The sequence below is a fragment of the Podarcis liolepis genome (assembly GCF_965112155.1).
Source record: "Podarcis liolepis genome assembly, chromosome: 3".
NCBI lineage: Eukaryota > Metazoa > Chordata > Lepidosauria > Squamata > Lacertidae > Podarcis > Podarcis liolepis.
The window spans coordinates 24868042-24888892 of record NC_139557.1 but is presented as its reverse complement, the minus strand read 5'-3'; the positions used below and the strand labels follow the sequence as shown (position 1 = coordinate 24888892).

Below are 20851 nucleotides of genomic sequence, written 5' to 3'. Positions count from 1 at the left end.
ATAAATAACCCAAGTTCAGAAGCTTCTGCATTCTTCCATGTCCAGCAGACTGGCAAACACTCTGAAAATTAAGTCTGCTTCCATACTCTAAACAATACCCCAGGTGGGACTTGAGCTAATGAGCATAGGTTTTTAGAATTTCAGACTGCCAGACTAGTCCAATGCAGTAATGCATCACAGAGCTATTTAGGTGTCATGATTTTAGTGTAGCAAATCCATACAGTGCTACCTTCAGTTATGAACTTAATTAGTTCCGGAGGTCCATTCTTAACCCGAAACCATTCTTAACATGCGCTTTTGCTAATGGGGCCTCCCTCTGCCGCCATGCCTCCGCCACGCGATTTCTGCTCGCATCCCGGGGCAAAGTTCGCAATTAGGAGCATCCACTTCCGGGTTAGCAGAGCTCATTACCCGAAGTGTTTGCAAGGAGGATGGTACGTAACCCGAGGTTCCACTGTACTGAGTTTGCATGTACAACACTGCACCATGGCAGATATGGAATAGCAAACAGATCCCTCCAACATCACAGAAGCCGAGTTGCATTCAGCCAAGATGAAGTGTAGTGAGCAAAAGCTCTGTTAACATTTGTGACCCCAGTATTTATCTGCCCTTATAGCTCTATCCCCAAATCCCCAAGAACTGTGGGCATAAGTTACCTACTTGCATATTCTAAATTGCTTCCATTTCAGGGGATGTTCCACACATGAAGTGATGAAGTGTTGCCTCTTCCATCAAGACAAATGGGAAGGCTCTGTGCAAAAGAGATCTCCCTGTGTGCATCAGAGATTCAGTGTGCACATGGACTTGTTCTGCCAGAGCCAACGTGCACATGGACTTGCTCAATGACGATAGAGAACTCTACCTGTGAGGAATCTATAATGGCTTCCTTCTCATCTGCTCACTTGCACACTGAGCACATAATATGGGAATAAAAGCCTTTTCCAACATACAAATGATTTACTTTGTATTCTCTGACACTAGAAATTCTGTCCTTATCTAAGCCTTTGTTACAGCTAAAACAATTTTAGAAAATTTCAAAAAAAAATTAAAAGATAAGGCAGCCGAAATGACATACCAGTTCTGAAATGCTGGAGTAGAGTACAATCACCAGAGTGTTATATAAAGCACTGCTGCTACAGCTTTTGAAAAGGTGGTGATGACATTTAATTCAGCAATATCCATGTGTACAGCATCCTAAAGTATATTAAAAAAATGCAGCCACTTCCTTCCTTCTGACAACATGTATCAAGTGCAAGTGTGTGTATATATATATATATATATATACACACACACACACACACACACACACACACACACACAAACTATACACTTTAAAACATAACAACTGGTTGATGAATTTAAATTATTTGTTTTCTATTAGAGCTGACATTGTAATCATGACATCTATTCCAAGCTATTATACATTTGAGCTCCTAGAATCAATCTTTTTTCCAATAAAAAGATCACTCTGATAAACAAATCGTTCCTTCCCTCCTTCTCCCCCCAATTGTGTTTTGTTAAGTATGTCAGCAACAAGGCTGCGTGGGTAAGATTTGTGCTTCAGAAGGACTTTAAAAACAAAACAGCCCCTGAGAGCTGTGGAAAAATTCCTTTAATTGCCAGCAGAAAGCCTGGTGATATGTCTAAAGCCAAAACTGTGCTCAGCAATGGTGTTTTTTTTGTTTTCTGTTACCTCACCGATGCCACCATTTGCTAAACTCCTACGGCAGTGCTGTGTGCCAACATCAAAACAAGTCTAACATCCTACACACAGCAGCTGTCTATTCACCCACTTCTTTTCTCCCCTTGGTTTGATTTAAGGATGTGGCCTGTACTTTTGATGCAAAACATATTTTTTAACAAGGAGGAAGTGCTGCAGAAATGTCACCCATTCTGTAGGGTCAGTTGTAACGAAACTCAGCAGGATTTGAGGAGACAGCAGGGGTGTACGCAGTCTTGTCTGAGGATATTTACTGTCACAGTTGTTACAAATCCACAAGGTTTGCCCTACTGAATCTCTCTACAGGTGTCGTGAGAAGAACATCGTCTTTTCTCTTACCGCCATCCTACCCCAACCTTTTATCAACACAATTAAAGCTATTGAAAGCAATTAAAAAAAAAAAGGACAGTGAAAAATTGCCACTTAAGATCCATGTGAGATGGCCGAAAACATTGGGCCACCTGAGGCAGACCACCAAATGCTGCCATCTCCTTCTTCCTTCCTCATCATCAGTGGCGTAGCATGGGTTGTCAGCACCCGGGGCAAGGCAAGTAATTTGCGCCCCCTAACCCGTGGATTTGTGCCCCCTAACCCTAACCCCCAGATGTTGCGCCCGGTGCGGCCGGCCCCCCCTGCACCCCCCACGCTACGCCACTGCTCATCATGCACCAACCCACTGGACAAATTCTACACATTTGCTGCCACTTCCAGTTTTTGGTGCTGTGCAGCCCAGCTTTGCAAGGTCCCTGGGCAGCATTTATGCCCACAATGTCTCATTCAGAGGAAGGGCAGACCCTAACTCATGATGCAGTAGGGTCCTTCCTCAGAGTGAGGCACTGAGATCATAGGGCAAAATAACCCTGCTGAGCCCCAGAAATGCTGTCGCCACTTTGCAGCAGGGGGAGGAGATACAGTTTAAAGTTTAACAGGCAACAGTCTTTTTTGCTTCTGTGTTTCCAGGCTGCTTGCAGGCACAGACAGGCAGAACCAGTCTACCTTTTCCTCTTTGGAATTGGTTGAAGAACTGATGCAGGACAGCAGGCAAGCTGTGGGGTCTGTGGGTGGGTTTGCAGGCAGCCCAGAAGCAGATGAGAAGGGGATGTGTGATCTAGCATCCTTCGCAATCTGCAGCCAGAGACAAGGACTTTGCCTTGCTTCATAGAATGGCTGGGCATGCATTCATGAGAAACTTGGTAATTGGAAGAATTCAACCATGGTTTCGTTTTGTTTTTAAAATGTCATTTTCAGTATGCCTAATCAAAATCTAGTTTAGACTTTTCAGACAAACCTAGCTTGCTGACTAGTTATACCACTGACTCTTGTAAATGCCTCACTTAGAATACAAAGTTTACTAGGGATTCTCAGATGCAATACATATCTAATGTTATTGCTATCAGAATATCTTCCAGAGTGTCAAACAAAGAGGTGTGCACATGTGCAAAGGGTACTCTTTAATTTATATCTATAATTCTGCAAAAAGCCTAAGGCAACACGATCCTTTGCAGCCAGCATTATAAGACAACCTAGAATGTTTGAACAGGGATGATTCCTTCCCCACTCCCAGTGGGGATATGCTCCTAATTGCTGACCCATCTTCTGCTAACCTCACCGATAGCAGAGATGGACAAACTCTGTGATTTGCAGATGCTCAAACAGACCTCACTTATAGTGAGGATGCATAAGGAAAAAGTCATGGGGGGTCAAAAATAAGTTAGAGCCCATACTACAGAAGGAAGTGTGGTTTAAGGAGGAGCTGTTTTTGCTTTGATCTTTTGTTTGATTCTGGTACACAATTCCTGAAAGCGTTTTAAAAAAGGGAGGCTACTTTATAATCACCAGCAGCAGTTGAGATAACAAAAGGACTAATGCTGCTAATGGAAAGGATTAAAGTCTGAATAGAGGCAGAGTTGCCTCTCTTTCTCAAAATGTTTAACAGATCGTGGCACAAGTTTTTCAACCCAGTGTGCACTTCATTTTGCAAGACTTCATTCAGGTTCAGATTAGGTGATCACTGCAGTGGAAAACATAAATCAGGTTGGACACTGGATAAGGGGCTGAGCTCAAGGGCAACAGTTTCTCCTAGCTTCCTTTCAAAATACAAATCCTAATGTTTCGTGCACAGAGTGTGGTTCTATTGCCAGGTGAAGAGAACACATACTGTGATATAGCATGGAGACAAGATTGCAAGCCTGCCAAAACTAAAGTCAGCAATGGAGGCCGCCAAGACTGTCTACAGCTAAAAATGGTCAGAGGAAGGTAGAAGAGGAATCCATTTTATATAAATTTATACATGGAATCTGGTGGTTCTGATCCAATCATGCTTCGTTTGCATTGGGCTGCCTCTTGGATCAAGCATCCACCTATATCTGAGCCACCTGTGCATTGCCTTTTTAAAAAAGAAAAAAAGCCTATGCAAGACTATACCAAAAATGCATGTATTATAAATATATTAATTATAGAAGAGTCAAGCCACATGTGACACTATATTTCTGCAGCTTAATTTTAGAAGTACTAATCCATCAGTAGTCTTATATGGTCATATCCTCTGTGTGTGTGTGTGTGCACGCGCACATGCTTATGTGCTGATTACTTTAGGAAACTGTGGCCATGTGTGTGTGTATAACATGCTATATTGCATATAGCATGTGCGAATTGCTCCTATTTTTAGCAGAACCGATTTTTAAAAAACCCTCGCTATTCATCAAGGTGTAAGATAATAATTAGAAAACATCAGTGCGGAAAAGTTCAACATCAAGAGTTTCAGAAAATTGTCTCTCTACAAACAAGCAGCATCAATATTTTGCTAATTACAGAAGCCAGAGGAAAGGCTTAAATGACGCCCACCTCTTTGTGGTTGCTAACAAAAAAGCCATTTCCCTGAGCTGTAATCTATGCGGCAGGGTGTAGTATAGAGATATCTATTCTACAGGCACTGTTCTGTTCCCATGGAAGTTATATTCGGAGTAGCTGATGGCCTCACACAAGAACACCACATTTTAAAATACTGGAGTAAGTGAAAAAATGTTCAAAAGTCAGTCCCCTGGGTGGTGTACAACATTAAAAACACATCACAGAACATCAATGATTAAAAAACATAATGACAGACACCCTAATAAAAACAGTCATCATAATAACAGTCTATTTTCCCACACTTTAATAGGCAATAGATTACTAGCCACAGGCCTGGGTAAAAAGGAATGTTTTTGCCTGGTGTCTCAATACATGTAGTGATGGCACCACGCGAGCCTCTCTTGGGAGAGCATTCCATAATTGGGAGCCACCACAAAAAAGGCCTGTTCTCTTTTGGCCACCCTCCGGACCTCTCTGGGATGGGGGACATAGAGAAGCACTTCAAGTGACAAGCGCAGGGTCTGGGTCAGTTCATACACAACTGTGTTGCAGAGTATATGAAAAGGGATATTGCTTATGCTTAGCATAGTCTGGGACAAGATCTTTCTCAAATGCAGCAAGATGAATTTGGGAGTGACCAGTAGTGGACAGTGTGGTGAGGATAGAGGTGCTTACCTGACCTTCCAGCAGGAGAGCTGCCGCTGCTTACTGTGTGTGTGTGTGTGTGTGTGTGTGTGTGTGTGTGTATACAAAAGTGCCCCACCATACCAATTCACTACAAGGAATAACAGGAGTTTGGTCCCAATGCTCAGGTCTTTATCTGACCTGTGTCTTGGTGGGCTAGCTCAGAAAAGTGCACAGCTTTCTAGAACGCCCCTTGAGGCATTTCAGAAAGCTTTACCCACACACTTGCTTGGATGAAAAGCAGAGAAGCAATCATTTTCATCCAATTTTCTTAACTGCTTGACACAAGGTTTGATGGGAGGGGGAGCTGCTGTGATCTATATGATTTTTCTCTCTCTCACTCTACAGACTCTCTGTCCAGTTGTGGGGGTAGCATGTTTCTTCCTGGCACTGGGTAATTGTGACAGATTAGAGATTCTGTTGGTTTACTGCCTGCCTCACTAAAAAGCACTCTCTTGCCTGCCTGAGCTCACAGAGTTGGTCTCAGAGGTGGTGTTGAGGACTCTCAGATTGCTGGTGTTGAGGGCTTTCAATGGCCATACCAAGGCGAAAAGCTGTGGCTCAATGTTAAAAAGGTAAAGGTAAAGGACCCCTGACAGTTAAGTCCAGTTGTAGATGACTCTGGGGTTGCAGCACTCATCTCGCTTTACAGGCCAAGGGAGCCAGCGTTTGTCCACAGACAGTTTTTCCAGGTCATGTGGCCAGCACGAGTAAGCCGCTTCTGGTGAAACCAGAGCAGTGCATGGAAACACTGTTTACCTACCCGCTAGAGTGGTACCTATTTATCTACTTGCATTTTTGATGTGCTTTCGAACTGCTAGGTTGGCAGGAACTGGGAGCTCACCTCATTGCAGGGATTCGAACCGCCGACCTTCTGATTGGCAAGCCTAAGAGGCTCAGTGATTTTAACCCACAGTGTCACCCGCATCCCTTTCTCAATGTTACCTGATTTTATTTTATTTATTAAGAGAATATAGCCAAGGCAAATGAATTGCCTTACACTGGGATGTGCATTCGAATCAACGTTCCACTGAAGGTAAATAATGCAGTGCAAATGAACTATACCCACATTTGTATCTGACTGTACATCTAAACATGAATGTTTTTCCTCTGCACTGCATTGCTTTCAATAAGATGTGGTTCCTCTGCATGACATCTCAATGGTACAAACATTTGTATGTGTATCCCAATGTAAAGAAGCACCAGCCTAATTCCCTTAGTAATGGGGATAATGGCAACATGCCATACAGAAGCAGATGGGGAAACAAAGTCTTTTGTGTGTGTGGAATACACAAATGAATGGAAGCGTCGGGCAGGGGCTGCAGACAGTTTTACTCTTCCCAACATGCCAAGTTTTGCAACAAAAACATTTTGAAAAATGAGCTAAAGCAGATACTCATCAACTGGCAAGGAAGCAGAAATTGGATATAATTCCTCTAGTGAAGAAACCCTCTGGGAAATTAGCTAATAGTGTAGAAGATATAAAAATGATTATTTTGTTTTTCAGCCACTTATATCAAACTGAGAGACCTCAGGATGTGACACATTATTTTTTTTTTTAACGAATTGCAGATCCCCAAAGTTTAGATTTAAGATAATTGAGGAACTAAATGCTGCAATTTCCCACAGGAATTCATAAATCAGATTAAGAATCTTCAGAATAAAAGACACCTGATTTTGATCATTTCGCAGCTGAATTCTACCAAAATTATGCATAAGTATCGAGCACTTATTTAGGTGAATTTGTTTAATTACCACATTGACAACAGGGGTTCTGGAACTCAGCAGGAACACCTCCCTCCTTCTCTTTAGAATGACAATGGCACCCACCTGAAAGGTGCTAGAACTAAGTTGCAGTGAGTCCCCCCCCCCCCAAGAAAAAGCCCTGTCACAGGCTGACATTGCTGGAATTTCACAAGGGATTATATTTTATCCTATAGCCAACACACACTGAATGGGTTAGAAGAAAACTGACATCCAGTAGGAAGAAATACACAGAGACCTATGTCTTCTAAATAGGGTCTTCTAATAAAAGTGCAATTTGATATTATACTCCATAACCAGAAAACCATTACGGAAATGCTTCAAATAATACAGCATCTCTCACATATATATCTTATCTAAATCTTACATAATGGTTCCAGATGTTTTCATCAACTGTGGATAATTAATTAGGGTAAATCACCCCAGTCACACCCTTCTCACCACTTCATTGTTTGCCTCATATTGACCCGTGTCCATCGTATGTTGAATAAAATCCCACCACACAGTGCTAAAATCTTGCTGCTGTGCTTTTCCTTGTATCAAACATTTGGAGACAGTGGTTTGTTTTCCCCCCTGATAGTGCTCTATAATATATCTTTCCATAACAATTATTTTTGTTTTTCTATCTGCCACCAATAAATGTGTTATCAAATCCTTAGAACTTATATTATTATTAGATGCATTCTAAATAAGAGTTGTTACTGATCTTTTATATATTGAAGCTTAGAAGTATATTTCAAAATAATAGGGTTTCCTCCATAGCATAGCACCTCCAAAGACCATAGCAACAAGGCACACCATGAAATCCAGAGGCTTAGGTAAATAGTCTATGTCTTTAAAGACGAGGCAGGGCTGGCCCAAGACATTTCATCACTTGAGACAGACTCCCAAATGGCATTCCCCCTCCTTGTCAGGGGAAAAGTGGGTCAGGAAAGATCTACATCAGAATTAGGGGGGTGAGGAAGAAAGGTCAACATCTGCATAGCTGCCCAGGTAGACCTTGCCACCTGAGCCGGCTGTCTCACCTTGCCTCATAGATTGCCCAGTCCTGGGCCTAGGGTTGGTTTTTTGTGTGTGTGTTTTTTAATTATTATTTGATTATTATTTGCAGGAGAACACCAAATATTTTCAAAACTTAACAATTTCTAGAAAAGCCTTCTTTCATACACTTCTCCATGCCAAAGCAAACACAAACTTCAACCAGGAAATGTAGACCGGCAACCATTACAAAACTTCAGAATCAAACGCCTCACAACTGCAGAGCAACAAATATCAACATTATCATGCCAAACATTTTCTGAAACAAGCAAGCTGTTTTCTAAATCAAATAAGCAAAACAAAACTCTGCTATGAATGACCACAAGTTTCACTCTCTACTAAGTTTGGAATAATTCCATTGTTTTCAGCTGTAGTGTTCTTGTGCAAATGATTTTAACTCTTTTACCCCCCTGGGGAAAGAGATTTATGAAAATCTGAACTCAGAATAGAAACTGCACATCATAGTAGTAGTGGTAGCTTAAAAAAAAAAAATCTGAATTACTCCCCGCTCCTACTGGAAAAGCACATTAATCAGTGCCTAGAAAACACACCAACTTTTGAATGCATATTCAGGAGTCTACGCATATCCATCAAGTTCTCCAGAATTCAGAAAACATCATGTACAATAAACCAAATCCATATAAAGATAAAGGTGAAACAAACATGCAAGGGTTTGAATAAATACCAGTCTAGTCCACTCACTGAAAACAAATTTTTACCATGTTATTCCAATATACTGTAGTACAGATATGACCAAGACCAAATAAACAAAATATAATCCTTCAAATTTGGGATTCAGGTCAATCCACAGGAAAAACAGGCTCACCAACCACTCTGTATACATCCTCAAAACATTTTTCCCCTCCCAACTTTCTTCAATAGATCATTAAAAAATAGTTATTGAACCCTACCTTCATATATCACCTTGAATCCTTGAGCACTCACAGCGAAGTCTGTAGTGAAGCAGAGAGTCATAATTGATCCTGTGCTCACTATGGAGGATGGCAGCTGAAATCCAGAAAGCCTGCAAGATGCAAGGGACAAAAAGAAACCACAGTATTTGCTATTAATTGTAACAACAACAATAACAACAACAACAACAAAACTCCCAAAGAGCATCATTTAAATGTTTATATTGGCAGCCTCTTCTTTGATGAATATCTGAAGACTTGAAAAAGCATCTGGAGGTACTCCACTGATATTTCTAAATCTTTTGAAAACTTTTTAATAGCACACTTCACATCTGAGCTGGGGGGGGGGCACCCTTCAATCTGACTATAATTAAAGAGGACTTAAGCTCTGCTCTGCTCTCTTCCCAGCAGGGAGGTCTACGTGTGTGTCTATGCGTGTAGATTAATGTTGGCCTGAGTGTACTACAGGTTTGGATACTAACCTTGGAAATGATTTGGGGGATGGAGCCAACATCTCTCCCCAAACAATTACCGTATTTTTTTGCACCATAACGCTCACTTTTTTCCTCCTAGAAAATAAGGGGAAATGCCTGTGCGTGTTATGGAGCAAATGCCTACGGGTGGCGGGGGGGATCTGCTGCAGTCATGAGCAGAGGATCCATGGTTCCCCTTCCTTTCCTCCTCCATGGTTACAAAGCATGGATCCACATGGATCCTCAGGATTTTTGCATTGGGCTACTCCAAACTCACTGTCAGATCACATGTCTGTGGCCACAGCATGAACCACAAAAATCATATATCCACTATTTCGTTTAGAATATTTTTTTCCTTGTTTTCCTCCTCTAAAAACTACGTGCGTGTTATGGTCTGGTGCGTGTTATAGAGCGAAAAATACGCTAATCATGGTTTGTTGGTTTGTTTTTACTTTTCACAACTGCCCATAGCCACTGTTCTTTGGTTTTCTGCCTGTGCTGCTGTTTGGATAGTGTTTTTGCATTTTCATTCCTTCTTGAGCGAACCCAGGCAGTCGAAGCTCCTTATTCTCAAAGTGACACTGTCAAATGTTTAGCTTTGTGCCAAAGCACATGAAACCCATTGCTCTGAAAGCAGCACTTCTTGCACTTGAATATGACCAGCTGGTATATAAAATAATGCCAGAAAAAAGTGGCAAAAATGTTGTTGAGAGTTGATAGGAGGGGGCGGTTATGCTGTATGTCAGAGTCCCTTTGAATTCTTGGCTCTGGCAAGGATTCAAATTGCTGGAATAGCCAGACAAGTTTCTTGGTAATGGCCCTCTAAGTATGGGCCACTAAACATAACAAAGGAAGTGGCTCTGTGCCAGATAAAAATGGGCGGGTCTCCCTCCCACAACTCACTGGTGGTTAGAAAGACAAAGGCAAGAGTTGAGCTGTGTGTGAACTAGAAGTGAGAAGCTGCAGGCTGGGCAGCTGAGAGGAAGAACCATGCCTGATTTCTGCTGGAATCCAAGGCTGTGGTTAAGGGAGAAGCAAGAACCTCTTGGAATGTTAATGCTGTGAGCCCCTCTGTCATAGGCTTAGGTTGCATATATGTGTAAATAAACCATATATCCTAAATACACCTTTCTGGGGAAACTGAACCCTGATAAGTTGTGAGGATGTCCATAGGCCCCTTAGTATGTGGAACTGCCTTGCATAGACCATTTTAGGTAGCTTCTCCATTGTGGCATATTGTGAAACTGTCCCTAATCCAGGAGTTTTATCTAGACAGGAAAAACCAAGCAAGAAAACTATCTCTCTTTGAATGCACAGTGCAAGGTGACAATAGAACTAAATCTGGAGGCTTTAAAATATTCATGTTCAAATAGTTTTTCTTTGCTTACTTTTCCTTCAAAGGTCTTAATAAACTGTGAAGTTAGAAATAGGTGGTATTAGTGAAAACATTATTGCCCATTTTTTTAGATTAAGCTGTTGGCGCAGTTGCTGCCGTGATTCTGAAACACATGGGAGATTCTGTGCATGGTGACCTGCTCATATGGAAAGATGCCCACACAGTCTGTGTAGGTAAGCATGTACAAACACACCCATGTGGTTAATGTCAACTGTGCCATAGAATTGCAGAGTTGGATGGGCCATTTCATCCAACCTGCTGCACTGCAGAAATCACAGTTACAGAATATCTAACAGATGGCCAGGCAAAACCAGTTAAGGAGGTTTCATCAGCATTAGAGTGGTAAAAGAAATATCAGTATGTAGATCATGTGGCAAGTCCTGTTATGTATTCAGTGGTTTGTGTTTGCCTGAGCTTGAGTCTAGACTAAAGATTCTGAGCCAGTGTTCTGATTCAATACATGATATCCAATCACAGAACAATTAAGGATTTGGGCCTCTGTCATTGGCCCTTAAACTCTGAGTTATGATTCACAGCTTGAAAGTTTAGATAGCCAATCATGTTGGGAGTGGAAGTGGCCCAGGCCTTCAGAAATGTATATAAGCAGTTGCTTCGCCTCTGTTGTCTAGTTCTGTTAGTTCAATAAAGGTTCTTGCTGTTCAATAAAGGTGTCTTGCCTCGTGGGAACTGACCTACACAGACAACAGCATTCCCAAATCAAAAGGTATGCAACCTCTAGCAAAGGAGGATTAATTCTCAAAGACTGCAGATCTATGCACATTTAGCAGTGAGTAATTTCCATTTAACATTAAAGGACCTTACTTCTGACTGGATAAGCATGCAGTCCTGTCACCAACAATGGCTTATTCCATTAAATATTCACATGTATGTTCCAGAAATCTTTTGAACTATAATTGTTAGCAAATTCTTCAAAAACTGTAGTTTACAGAAAGTTGTATCCCATGTTTTCCATGCAGAAGCAGAACATATTTCAGCTTGCATAACAAGATTTCTCATTCCTCTCCTCACCCCTGCAGTCCCCCATGTGCCCCATGGGTAGCAGCGGAAAGTGAAGTTGGGTCACACAATACTGGATTCTCCACAGAAGTATACACTGCTAGAGAGAAAAGCCCATGTATATCAACTCCATGTGAAAATGAAATTATGACTTCCCAACAGTGTGCGCGTAGCAAAGAAGGCACCTGTATGATTTTCAAACATTGCTGGCAAACTGTGATACTAGTGCACACCTGTACAAAGAAAAGTTGTAGGACAAGTAGCCTTAAAGCAGGCATCCCCAAACTCTGCCTTCCAGCTGTTTTGGGACTACAACTCCCATCATCCCTAGCTAACAGGACCAATGGTCAGGGATGATGGGAATTGTAATCCCGAAACATCTGGAGGGTCAAGTTTGGGGATGCCTGCCTTAAAGAATAGGCTTGAGTCATAACTATAGACTATAGCATTAACATAGTAAACTACCTTTACAAAAGACCATAAGAGCCAACTACTACGGGCCAAAGTCCCTTTGCCCCCCCCCCATAAAATTTTTGAGGGATCTAGGCTCCTACAAATTTGATGGGAGTTGCCATTCGAATGGTTTGTGTGTGTGTCTTGTGACTAATTATGCAGGTTGGGGCTTACCTGGGTCCCCCCCCCCAGGTATTTGAATTCAACTCAGCACCCCTGCCAAAGTCTGAATCCTTTTGTCTTCTTTGTTGTGATATCAGGCCTTTAATGACCAGATGTTTTGTTTGTGCTCAAAGGCACATCCCAACGGGCCTCAAAGTTCATTATCAGTAACATTGACTACAAATTCTCAAAGCAGTCTAGTATTTTTCTATCCACGTAACTTGATTATTTTTGAAGAGACAGCAGCTGGCTAATATTGAGAGGTGTATAATTTTTAAATATCTATTGTCTTATTTCGTACACACACATGCTACACTAAATTTCAGGATGTATTTATGCAGTGCCATGGTGACTATATCCTGATCTTATATTGTTTTAGTAAATATTTCCACCTCTAGGATGACGTCTGCCGTTGAGACCTGTATTATTGACCAACGACAGCCAATATGTCTGCTTCATCTGATTTCAAGGAATGCTGAAGTTGTTTTGACACAAACTACTTTTTTAATGAAGTGTGTATACTTCAAATGCTATGTGACTGCTTTAAGGGTAGTTCCTGTACACTACCTTTTGAAAGTTGGCAGTAATTTTTTTAAAAAATGGTAGCCAATGAAAATGAGACAAACGTTGAGTTAAACAAATCTACAAAATGTATCCAGTTTCAATGAAAGCAAAGCAAAAACAGCACTAAGTATCTAAAATAATGGGATAAGCATACCAAAAAAACCTGTTGCACACCTCCATTCTGAAAGCAATTTGCACCTCATTCAGTTGTATTTCTCTGTGTCTCGCTTCTAACACCAATTATCAGTTTATTTTCCGTATTTGGGTACACTTAGCCAAGTCCAAAGTATGTATGTATGTGTCATATAATATATGCCCTTCCATAATGTCATCACTTAATTCTTTCAGATGTGAGTACAGGCCATAACCTTTCTCTGTTTCCAAATGTGATTATGAAACTATAAAAGCAGTGGTCTAATGAAGTGATCCAGTCAAAATCAAGCAATGGAAGAAATGAGCATGTGGTCTCTTTAAAGAAATGAGAAATAAAAATGTTCATATTGTGCTTAATGGTTGTTGTTTTTTAACCCATTATTATCCATGAGAATGCAAACTCCAGCTTTAGCCTTTCACCTCTACCTTATTTTTAGAGTAAACTTTTTTTGAAAAAGTAAGTGAATAAACTTTTGTTGGAAGTGAAGTTATTTTATTTGGAGTTTGATAGTTCAAATAGGAAGAAAGATACTGTCATATATATCCTGGAGAAAATATATTTTCTTGGAAAGACTCCTCTGTCATATTAACATCCATAATCATTCAATTATTTAACCTTATTAGAAAGGTGAATTTATTCATAAGGCAGGGAACATTAATTCCATCTTCCATTGTGCTAGAAGACATTTTATTCAAACCTTAATTTAAATTGTCACCCAATATTGTCAGGTCACCTAGCATAATTGAAGGATTGCATTTTGAAAATATCTGAAATTCTACATAGTATTTTAGTGATCTCCGTCTTAGGAGCACAGATATATCCTTCTCAAAAGCAAGTAATATTACGATTACAGCTACTGTACTCACTTTCAAAAGCTCTCAATTTCAATTAAAACCTTTGTAGATGCTGGTTTAGCTTCTCAAAGCTCCTCTCAGATTAGATCAGAAAATTCTTCCAGAAAAAAATATGCAAGAACTCAGGTAATTTTTCAAATGGCTTATCAGTTCATATAGGGACGAATGGGGGATACTGCTGGAGCAAATCAAAGGGAAGCAGTCAAAAAAATAATTTACTCACACCTTTGGAACAAATAAAATTTTTTTAATCAGTATTTAAAACATTTTCATTTGTGACCTGATGACCAAATAAAAACTCGGGCACAAGGGGTGGTTTGAACTAGGTTAAACTTAAAGTGTAAACCAATGAAACACCTGAAGGAAACATCTATTGGTGTGGGAACCAACATTAATGTAAAGCAAAAAGTTGAGTCACTACAGTGCCCACCATCCCTGACCTGTGGGAAGTAGAGGCATACATAGCTCTTTTCCCTAGGCCACAGCACGATTGTGAGTAGGGCTTTCTGCATCACCCTCATTGCCTGTGGGCTTAGCTCCAAGTGGGTGAGGGAGATTGGCCTCAGCCTTTATCAGGGGCGTAGTGTGTGAGGAGGATGCAACAGGCATGCAACCTTCAAATCAGACTGATTGGAAGGGTGCATCCCTGCCCTCACATGGCACTGTTATACTAGGAGGAAAGAGTAAAAAAACCTCAGCTCAAAACCTCACTAAAAGCCAAAAAGGCAATTGCTCTTAGAGCCATAGAGCTGATCTGGAAATGTAGAGCAGGAAGAAACCTACTTTCTCTGCCTAAACAGCAAATTGCTGACAAAACCACAGTGGTGATAAGAGGACAACAGAACTCAATTTTTTTAAAAAAAGCACCAACCACATATTTGTATTAACTTTGCAGGCTTCAACTCTCATTCTTTTTTGGGGCGGGGGTGGAACCTGGAACAATAACTGACTACTGCTTTGGCTCTAAGCTTGCTAAAGCTATGAGAGAAGCAAAGAGAAACTGCTGTGGGCACAAGGGCTGGGTAATATATTGATATATTGCCCAAAACTGATTTGAAGTCCATATTGTGATATTGGTTTCATAATTTTTGACACGGCCTGCCAATATATTGTGAATCATGCTACTTTTAAAAGACATCTGAAGGCAGCCCTGTTTAGGGAAGTTTTTAATGTTTAATGCTATATTGTGTTTTTAATATTCAACTGGGTATAAATAAAATTATTTATTACCATTATATTATTATTATTATTATTATTATTATTATTATTATTATTGGCATTCTGGAGATGTAATGCTGTGGACTCTCTTCCTCTCCATGTAGATCCTGGTGTATATAGGTGTAAAACGAAACATATATATTGAAATGCTACAGACTTCACCAAGTCCTGAATTTACAATGGAAACATGACCCTGGGTGAGCACCTGGAACCCCCAGAATCTTATTAGAGATTGGAGTGGCATGTGGCTATACCAGTGTTTTACAGCAAGTTGGTTTCACCTTTTGACTATTTAGAAGTCACACTGCTTCTAAATGTGTTTGTCTCGTGTGGGGCACCAAGGAGAGCTTGGCTGTCTGGCTGGTGTACTGACCACCCAGCACACCGGCAGCCACCCTGTCAGACCTGCTGGAGGTGGTGGCGGGCTGGGCCTTGGAGTTCCCAAACCTACTGGTTTTGGGAGACTTCAACGTCCATGCCGATGCCGCTCCCTCCTCACAGGCTCTGGGCCTAGTGACTTCCATGGCAACACCAGGGCTTTCCCAGTTTGTTTTGGGCCCCACTCATCAAGCAGGCCACACGCTGGATCTGATCTTTGGGGCTGGCATAGATGTGATCATGCTCCCCCCTGTGGAAGTGCCATGGTCTGATCACTACGCTCTGAAAGCCAAGATTGACTTCCCGCTCCTCCCCTGCTCGGGTGGTGAACCTATTTGGGCTCGTCCGCAAAAACAGATGGATCCTGATAGATTCCGACAAGCCTTGCAGGACCCTGCTCCTCCTGGCGACTCATTAGATGACCTTGTTGAGGACTGGAATAACTGGCTCTTGGCAGCCATCGATGAGATAGCGCCCTCTGTGACCCCGTCGAAACCGGGCCCCTTGGTTTACTGAGGAGCTCCGGAAAATGAAGAGGGATCTCGGACAGCTAGAGCGAGTATGGCGACGGACTCATGACGGAGCCTCAAGAACATCTTATAGGACACTTATGAAAGCCTATGAGATGGCTATGAAAGCTGCTACGAAATCTTACTTTGCAGCTTCCATTGCATCCGCTAGCTCTCGCCTGGCACAACTTTTTAGAATAATTAGGTCAATAACGTCCTTAGGTGGACAACCAAATTTAAGCACAAATTCGACCCACAGCTGTGAGGCATTCGCGAGCTTTTTTGCGGAGAAAGTCCTGTTGCTCCACCGTGACCTCCCTGCCAATTTAGACACAGTGACTGGATTGGAGGCCCCTTGACTGACTTCAGGTCCAGTGTTGGACCATTTCGATCGGATACTCCCTGCTGATGTGGATAGATTCCTCCAAGTTGGTAGGCCCACCACCTGCCTCCTTGATCCGTGCCCATCTTGGCAGATTAGGGAGTGTCCAGATGTTGCGCGGACCCCCCTGGTTGAAATTATCAATTTGTCCCTTGACACGGGGACATTCCCAGGGGAACTGAAGGAAGCAGTAGTGTGTCCACTCTTAAAGAAAACTTCATTAGATCCCTTAGACCTATCCAATTACCGCCCAGTTTTAAATCTTCCATATCTGGGTAAGGTAATTGAGAGAGCAATTGCTGAACAGCTTAGTAGGTTTCTGGAGGAAACATCGGCTTTAGATCCATTTCAGTCCGGTTTCCGTCCTGGTTTTGGGACCGAGACGGCTCTGGTTGCCCTAACAGATGATCTCCATAGACAAATGAATCGAGGTGGGTCAGGACTGCTGACCCTTTTAGATTTGTCAGCAGCCTTTGACATGGTTGATCATGACCTTCTGGACCACTGCCTCGCAGACGTGGGGATACAGGGCATAGCCCGTAACTGGCTGTGCTCTTTTATCTCTGGTCGGGGACAGAGGGTGGCACTAGGGAGTGAAATGTCTTCGTGCCATTCCTTGGTGTGTGGAGTGCCGCAGGGCGCAATTCTCTCCCCAATGCTTTTTAACATCTTTATGCGCCCCCTTGACCAGATTATCCGGAGCTTTGGGCTGGGCTGTCACCAATATGCTGATGACACTCAGCTCTATCTGCTGATGGATGGCCACACCGACTCGGCCCCGAACACACTGACCAGATGCTTGGAAGCTATGGCCAGATGGGAGCCAATTGAAACTAAATCCTTCGAAAACAGAGGTCCTATGGCTGGGTCGGGATGGCATGGGGATGAGGAACCAACTCCCTTCTCTTGCGGGGGCCCAATTAGTGCCATTGCCTTCCGTTAAGAGTTTGGGTGTAATCCTTGACGCCTCCCTTTCCATGGAGGCACAAGTTACAGCAACAGCCAAGGCAACATTTTTCCACCTTCGCCGCATCAAGCAGTTGGTCCCTTACCTTTACCGCCCCAACCTGGCCACAGTGATCCATGCAACGGTCATCTCCAGGCTTGACTACTGTAATCCGCTCTATGCAGGGCTGCCCTTGAAGCTGACCCAGAAACTCCAGAGGGTGCAGAATGCTGCAGCGAGGCTCCTCACGGGGTCTCTGCCATGGGAGCATATTCACCCAGTCCTTTTCAAACTGCACTGGCAGTACAGGGTCAGATTTAAGGTGCTGCTTTTGACCTTTAAAGCCCTTCACGGCCTAGGACCCTCGTATCTATGGGACCGCCTCTCCCGGTATGCCCCATGGAGAGCCTCAAGGTCCATAAATAGCAACACCCTAGTGGTCCCGGGCCCTAAGGAAGTTAGATTGGCTTCAACCAGAGCCAGGGCCTTTTCAACTCTGGCTCCGGCCTGGTGGAACGCTCTGCCTCATGAGACCAGGGCCCTGCAGGATCTGATTTCTTTCCGCAGGGCTTGTAAGACAGAGTTGTTCCGCCTGGCCTTTGGATTGGAGCCAATTTGATTCCCTCCCTCTCTTTTTTCCTTTCCTTCGCCTGCGATGAGGCTACATTTTAATATTTTAATGTTTCGATATTTTAATGTTGTATTTTAATTTTGTTTTTAAGTTGTAATCATTCAACTTGTTTTTATTATTGCTTGTAAGCCGCTCTGAGCCCGGCCTTGGCTGGGGAGGGCAGGGTATAAATAAAAATTATTATTATTATTATTATTATTATTATTATTATTATTATTATTATTAATTTCTAAAAATAATCATCATGATGACAAGCTCTTGGTGATATACATCCTTATCTGGACAATCAAATAATAGCAAGGCTAATTTTTTTTATCTGATATAAAGTGTCTTTTATAACTTCCCCACAAATGTGCTTCATTTTTACCACCATCACCACCAGTTATGATAAAATGAGTCCTTTTCTCAACAGTCTCTCCAGCATTCAGGTTTGGTTAAGCCATTCACACAACCTCAAAGGGGTGAATCAGCGAGGCAAAAATTCCAACCTATTTCCTGATCTGGGACAATATCAACTTTAGCAGCTTTTTCTGCCTCAAAGAAATGCCATGCATTTGGTTCTATTTCAGCTCCCAATTCCCTTTCAAACACAAGTCTCAGTCAATCTAAGCTCCCAGCAGACATTTGAAAGTTACTTGATTACTGGATACTTGAAATTTTTATAAAATAAGAGCAGATGGCAAGTTACAACATTACTTTTTTATTAATAGTGGTGACTCCCAAGTGCTCATTGCACATCTTTTCGGTAGAGTTATAAAGGCATATCCCAAATTAAAATTGTTTATATGCCAAACATGTTGCTTAGGGATTCATTGCTTACTCCATGCACCTTTTGGTTCCCTTGTGTATCTTTTAGCATGAAAATTATCATATTTTGCCAGGTTTAAAGGCATGATAGAATGTTCCTCAACGATTAAACTTAGAATGTTAAGTAAAACAAGTGTCAAGAAGACAAAATCTGTTCAAATCCCCTGATAGTGTCTGTGCTTCTGCTTTTTAGATCTCCGATAATTAGATAAACTCACAGTGCTTCTGGCAAGTACCATTTTCAAAAACAAAGCTGTATTCAGGGTTCATCTAACTGAATTCAGTGAAAACCAATATGTGGAGGCAAATGTGGTTTGAATTCTACCGCAGCTAAGTAACTTTAATTTCATTTTGCCTAAATAAATTGAAGGACATAACACAAAGCTGTTGAAAGGTACCATCTACTACTATTGTCCCAAAACCCAAGAGGCATAAAATGTGGTCTCATCTACTCAGTCACCTCTCATTCTAGCATCTACATTTTGATGGCTTAAAGCTGGAGAAATTTCCAGCAACTTTGTGGCAAAGTGCTTACTCAGATTCTCTATGGTGTTGAAATCTGGAGCTCTCATCTGAACTCCATTAAAGTTTTGGAAACTGTGCAGAATTTTTTATTTTGGAAGCTATACTCTGGGCCATCAGGAATATTAGCAGCTCTTTGTACAGAACTTGGATGGCCAACAATTAAGACAAGGACTAGTAGTATGCCTGTTGAGCATTTTCCTGTGCTGTGCTATATGGAATTGGATGATAACCAACTCTGGAAAGCAGCTTGTCAAGATGTTTTAGGGTATTATTTTCTAGAACTGAGCTCTGCTTTGACATTGAATAAGTTTCATCTAAGGGATTGCCTCCTCTGGATAGAATCCACAAGGGACCTGGAGACTAATTAGAAACAGCAAAAAAATTCCCCTTAGTATGCACTCTTGAGAACAGAGCATTTTAGAGCTAGTTAACTGACCAAGGGACGCGGGTGGCGCTGTGGGTAAAACCTCAGCGCCTAGGACTTGCCGATCGCATGGCCGGCAGTTCGAATCCCCGTGGCGGGGTGTGCTTCCATTGCTCGGTCCCAGCACCTGCTAACCTAGCAGTTCAAAAGCACCCTCGGGTGCAAGTAGATAAATAGGGACTGCTTACTAGCGGGAAGGTAAATGGCGTTTCCGTGTGCTGCTCTGGTGCCGGTTCGCCAGAGCAGCTTCGTCACGCTGGCCACGTGACCCGGAAGTGTCTGCGGGCAGCGCTGGCTCCCGGCCTCTAGAGTGAGATGAGTGCACAACTCTAGAGTCTGTCAAGACCGGCCCGTACAGGCCTTTACCTAACTGACCAAACTCTCACTAACCTCAAGAAATGCCTTTAGTAAGTTGCATTTCCAAGTGATGCCCACCGCAATCTTGGATGGCCACTGCAACCAGGTCATGTACACAGACACACTTTGTATTTGTGGTCAACCACAGGTGGAAGATGGCACTCATTATCTGCTAGCCTGCCCCTTATATAGAGACGGAAGAGATCGCTTTCCAAAACCTTTATTCACACACAAGCAAGCAGGTAAATCCTGCCATAAAGCTGGATTTGAATTTGTTGATGTCTCTGGTAACTCCTCTCTTACATCATAGGCCCATATTATGGATTGGTGGTCTGTATTGTTTTATGTATGTTTAGCCTTTAGACTCTGCACTTCTCTGAATTGTGCAATAGAGTACAAAGCTGTTCATCTTTTCCAGAATCCAGTGCATTTAGAATCCAGTATATTTAGAAATGTGCATTGAGTTAAATTATTATTTAAATATTTAAATACGGTTTTATATGGTCTCATATTGGTAAAATATGATTTCATAAGGTGTATTTTGTTTTTCAGTTCAAGATCGGGCCAATTTTAAGGGCAGCCATTTTTATTTGTTTTAGTAAGGTCCATGGGGCTGCTTGCCAATTTTTTGCCA

The 20851-nt window shown here is 42.0% G+C and overlaps 1 protein-coding gene across 2 annotated transcripts in view; it reads right to left on the bottom strand.

Annotated features, from left to right (window-relative positions):
* CSMD1 (CUB and Sushi multiple domains 1) overlaps positions 1-20851 on the bottom strand; it is a 963313-nt gene that overhangs the window by 655909 nt on the left and 286553 nt on the right. For both annotated transcript variants that reach the window (XM_083495378.1, XM_083495379.1), the window contains exon 3: positions 8968-9080. In XM_083495378.1, coding sequence (XP_083351504.1) covers positions 8968-9080 — 113 coding nt within the window. The remainder of the gene's footprint in view (positions 1-8967; positions 9081-20851) is intronic.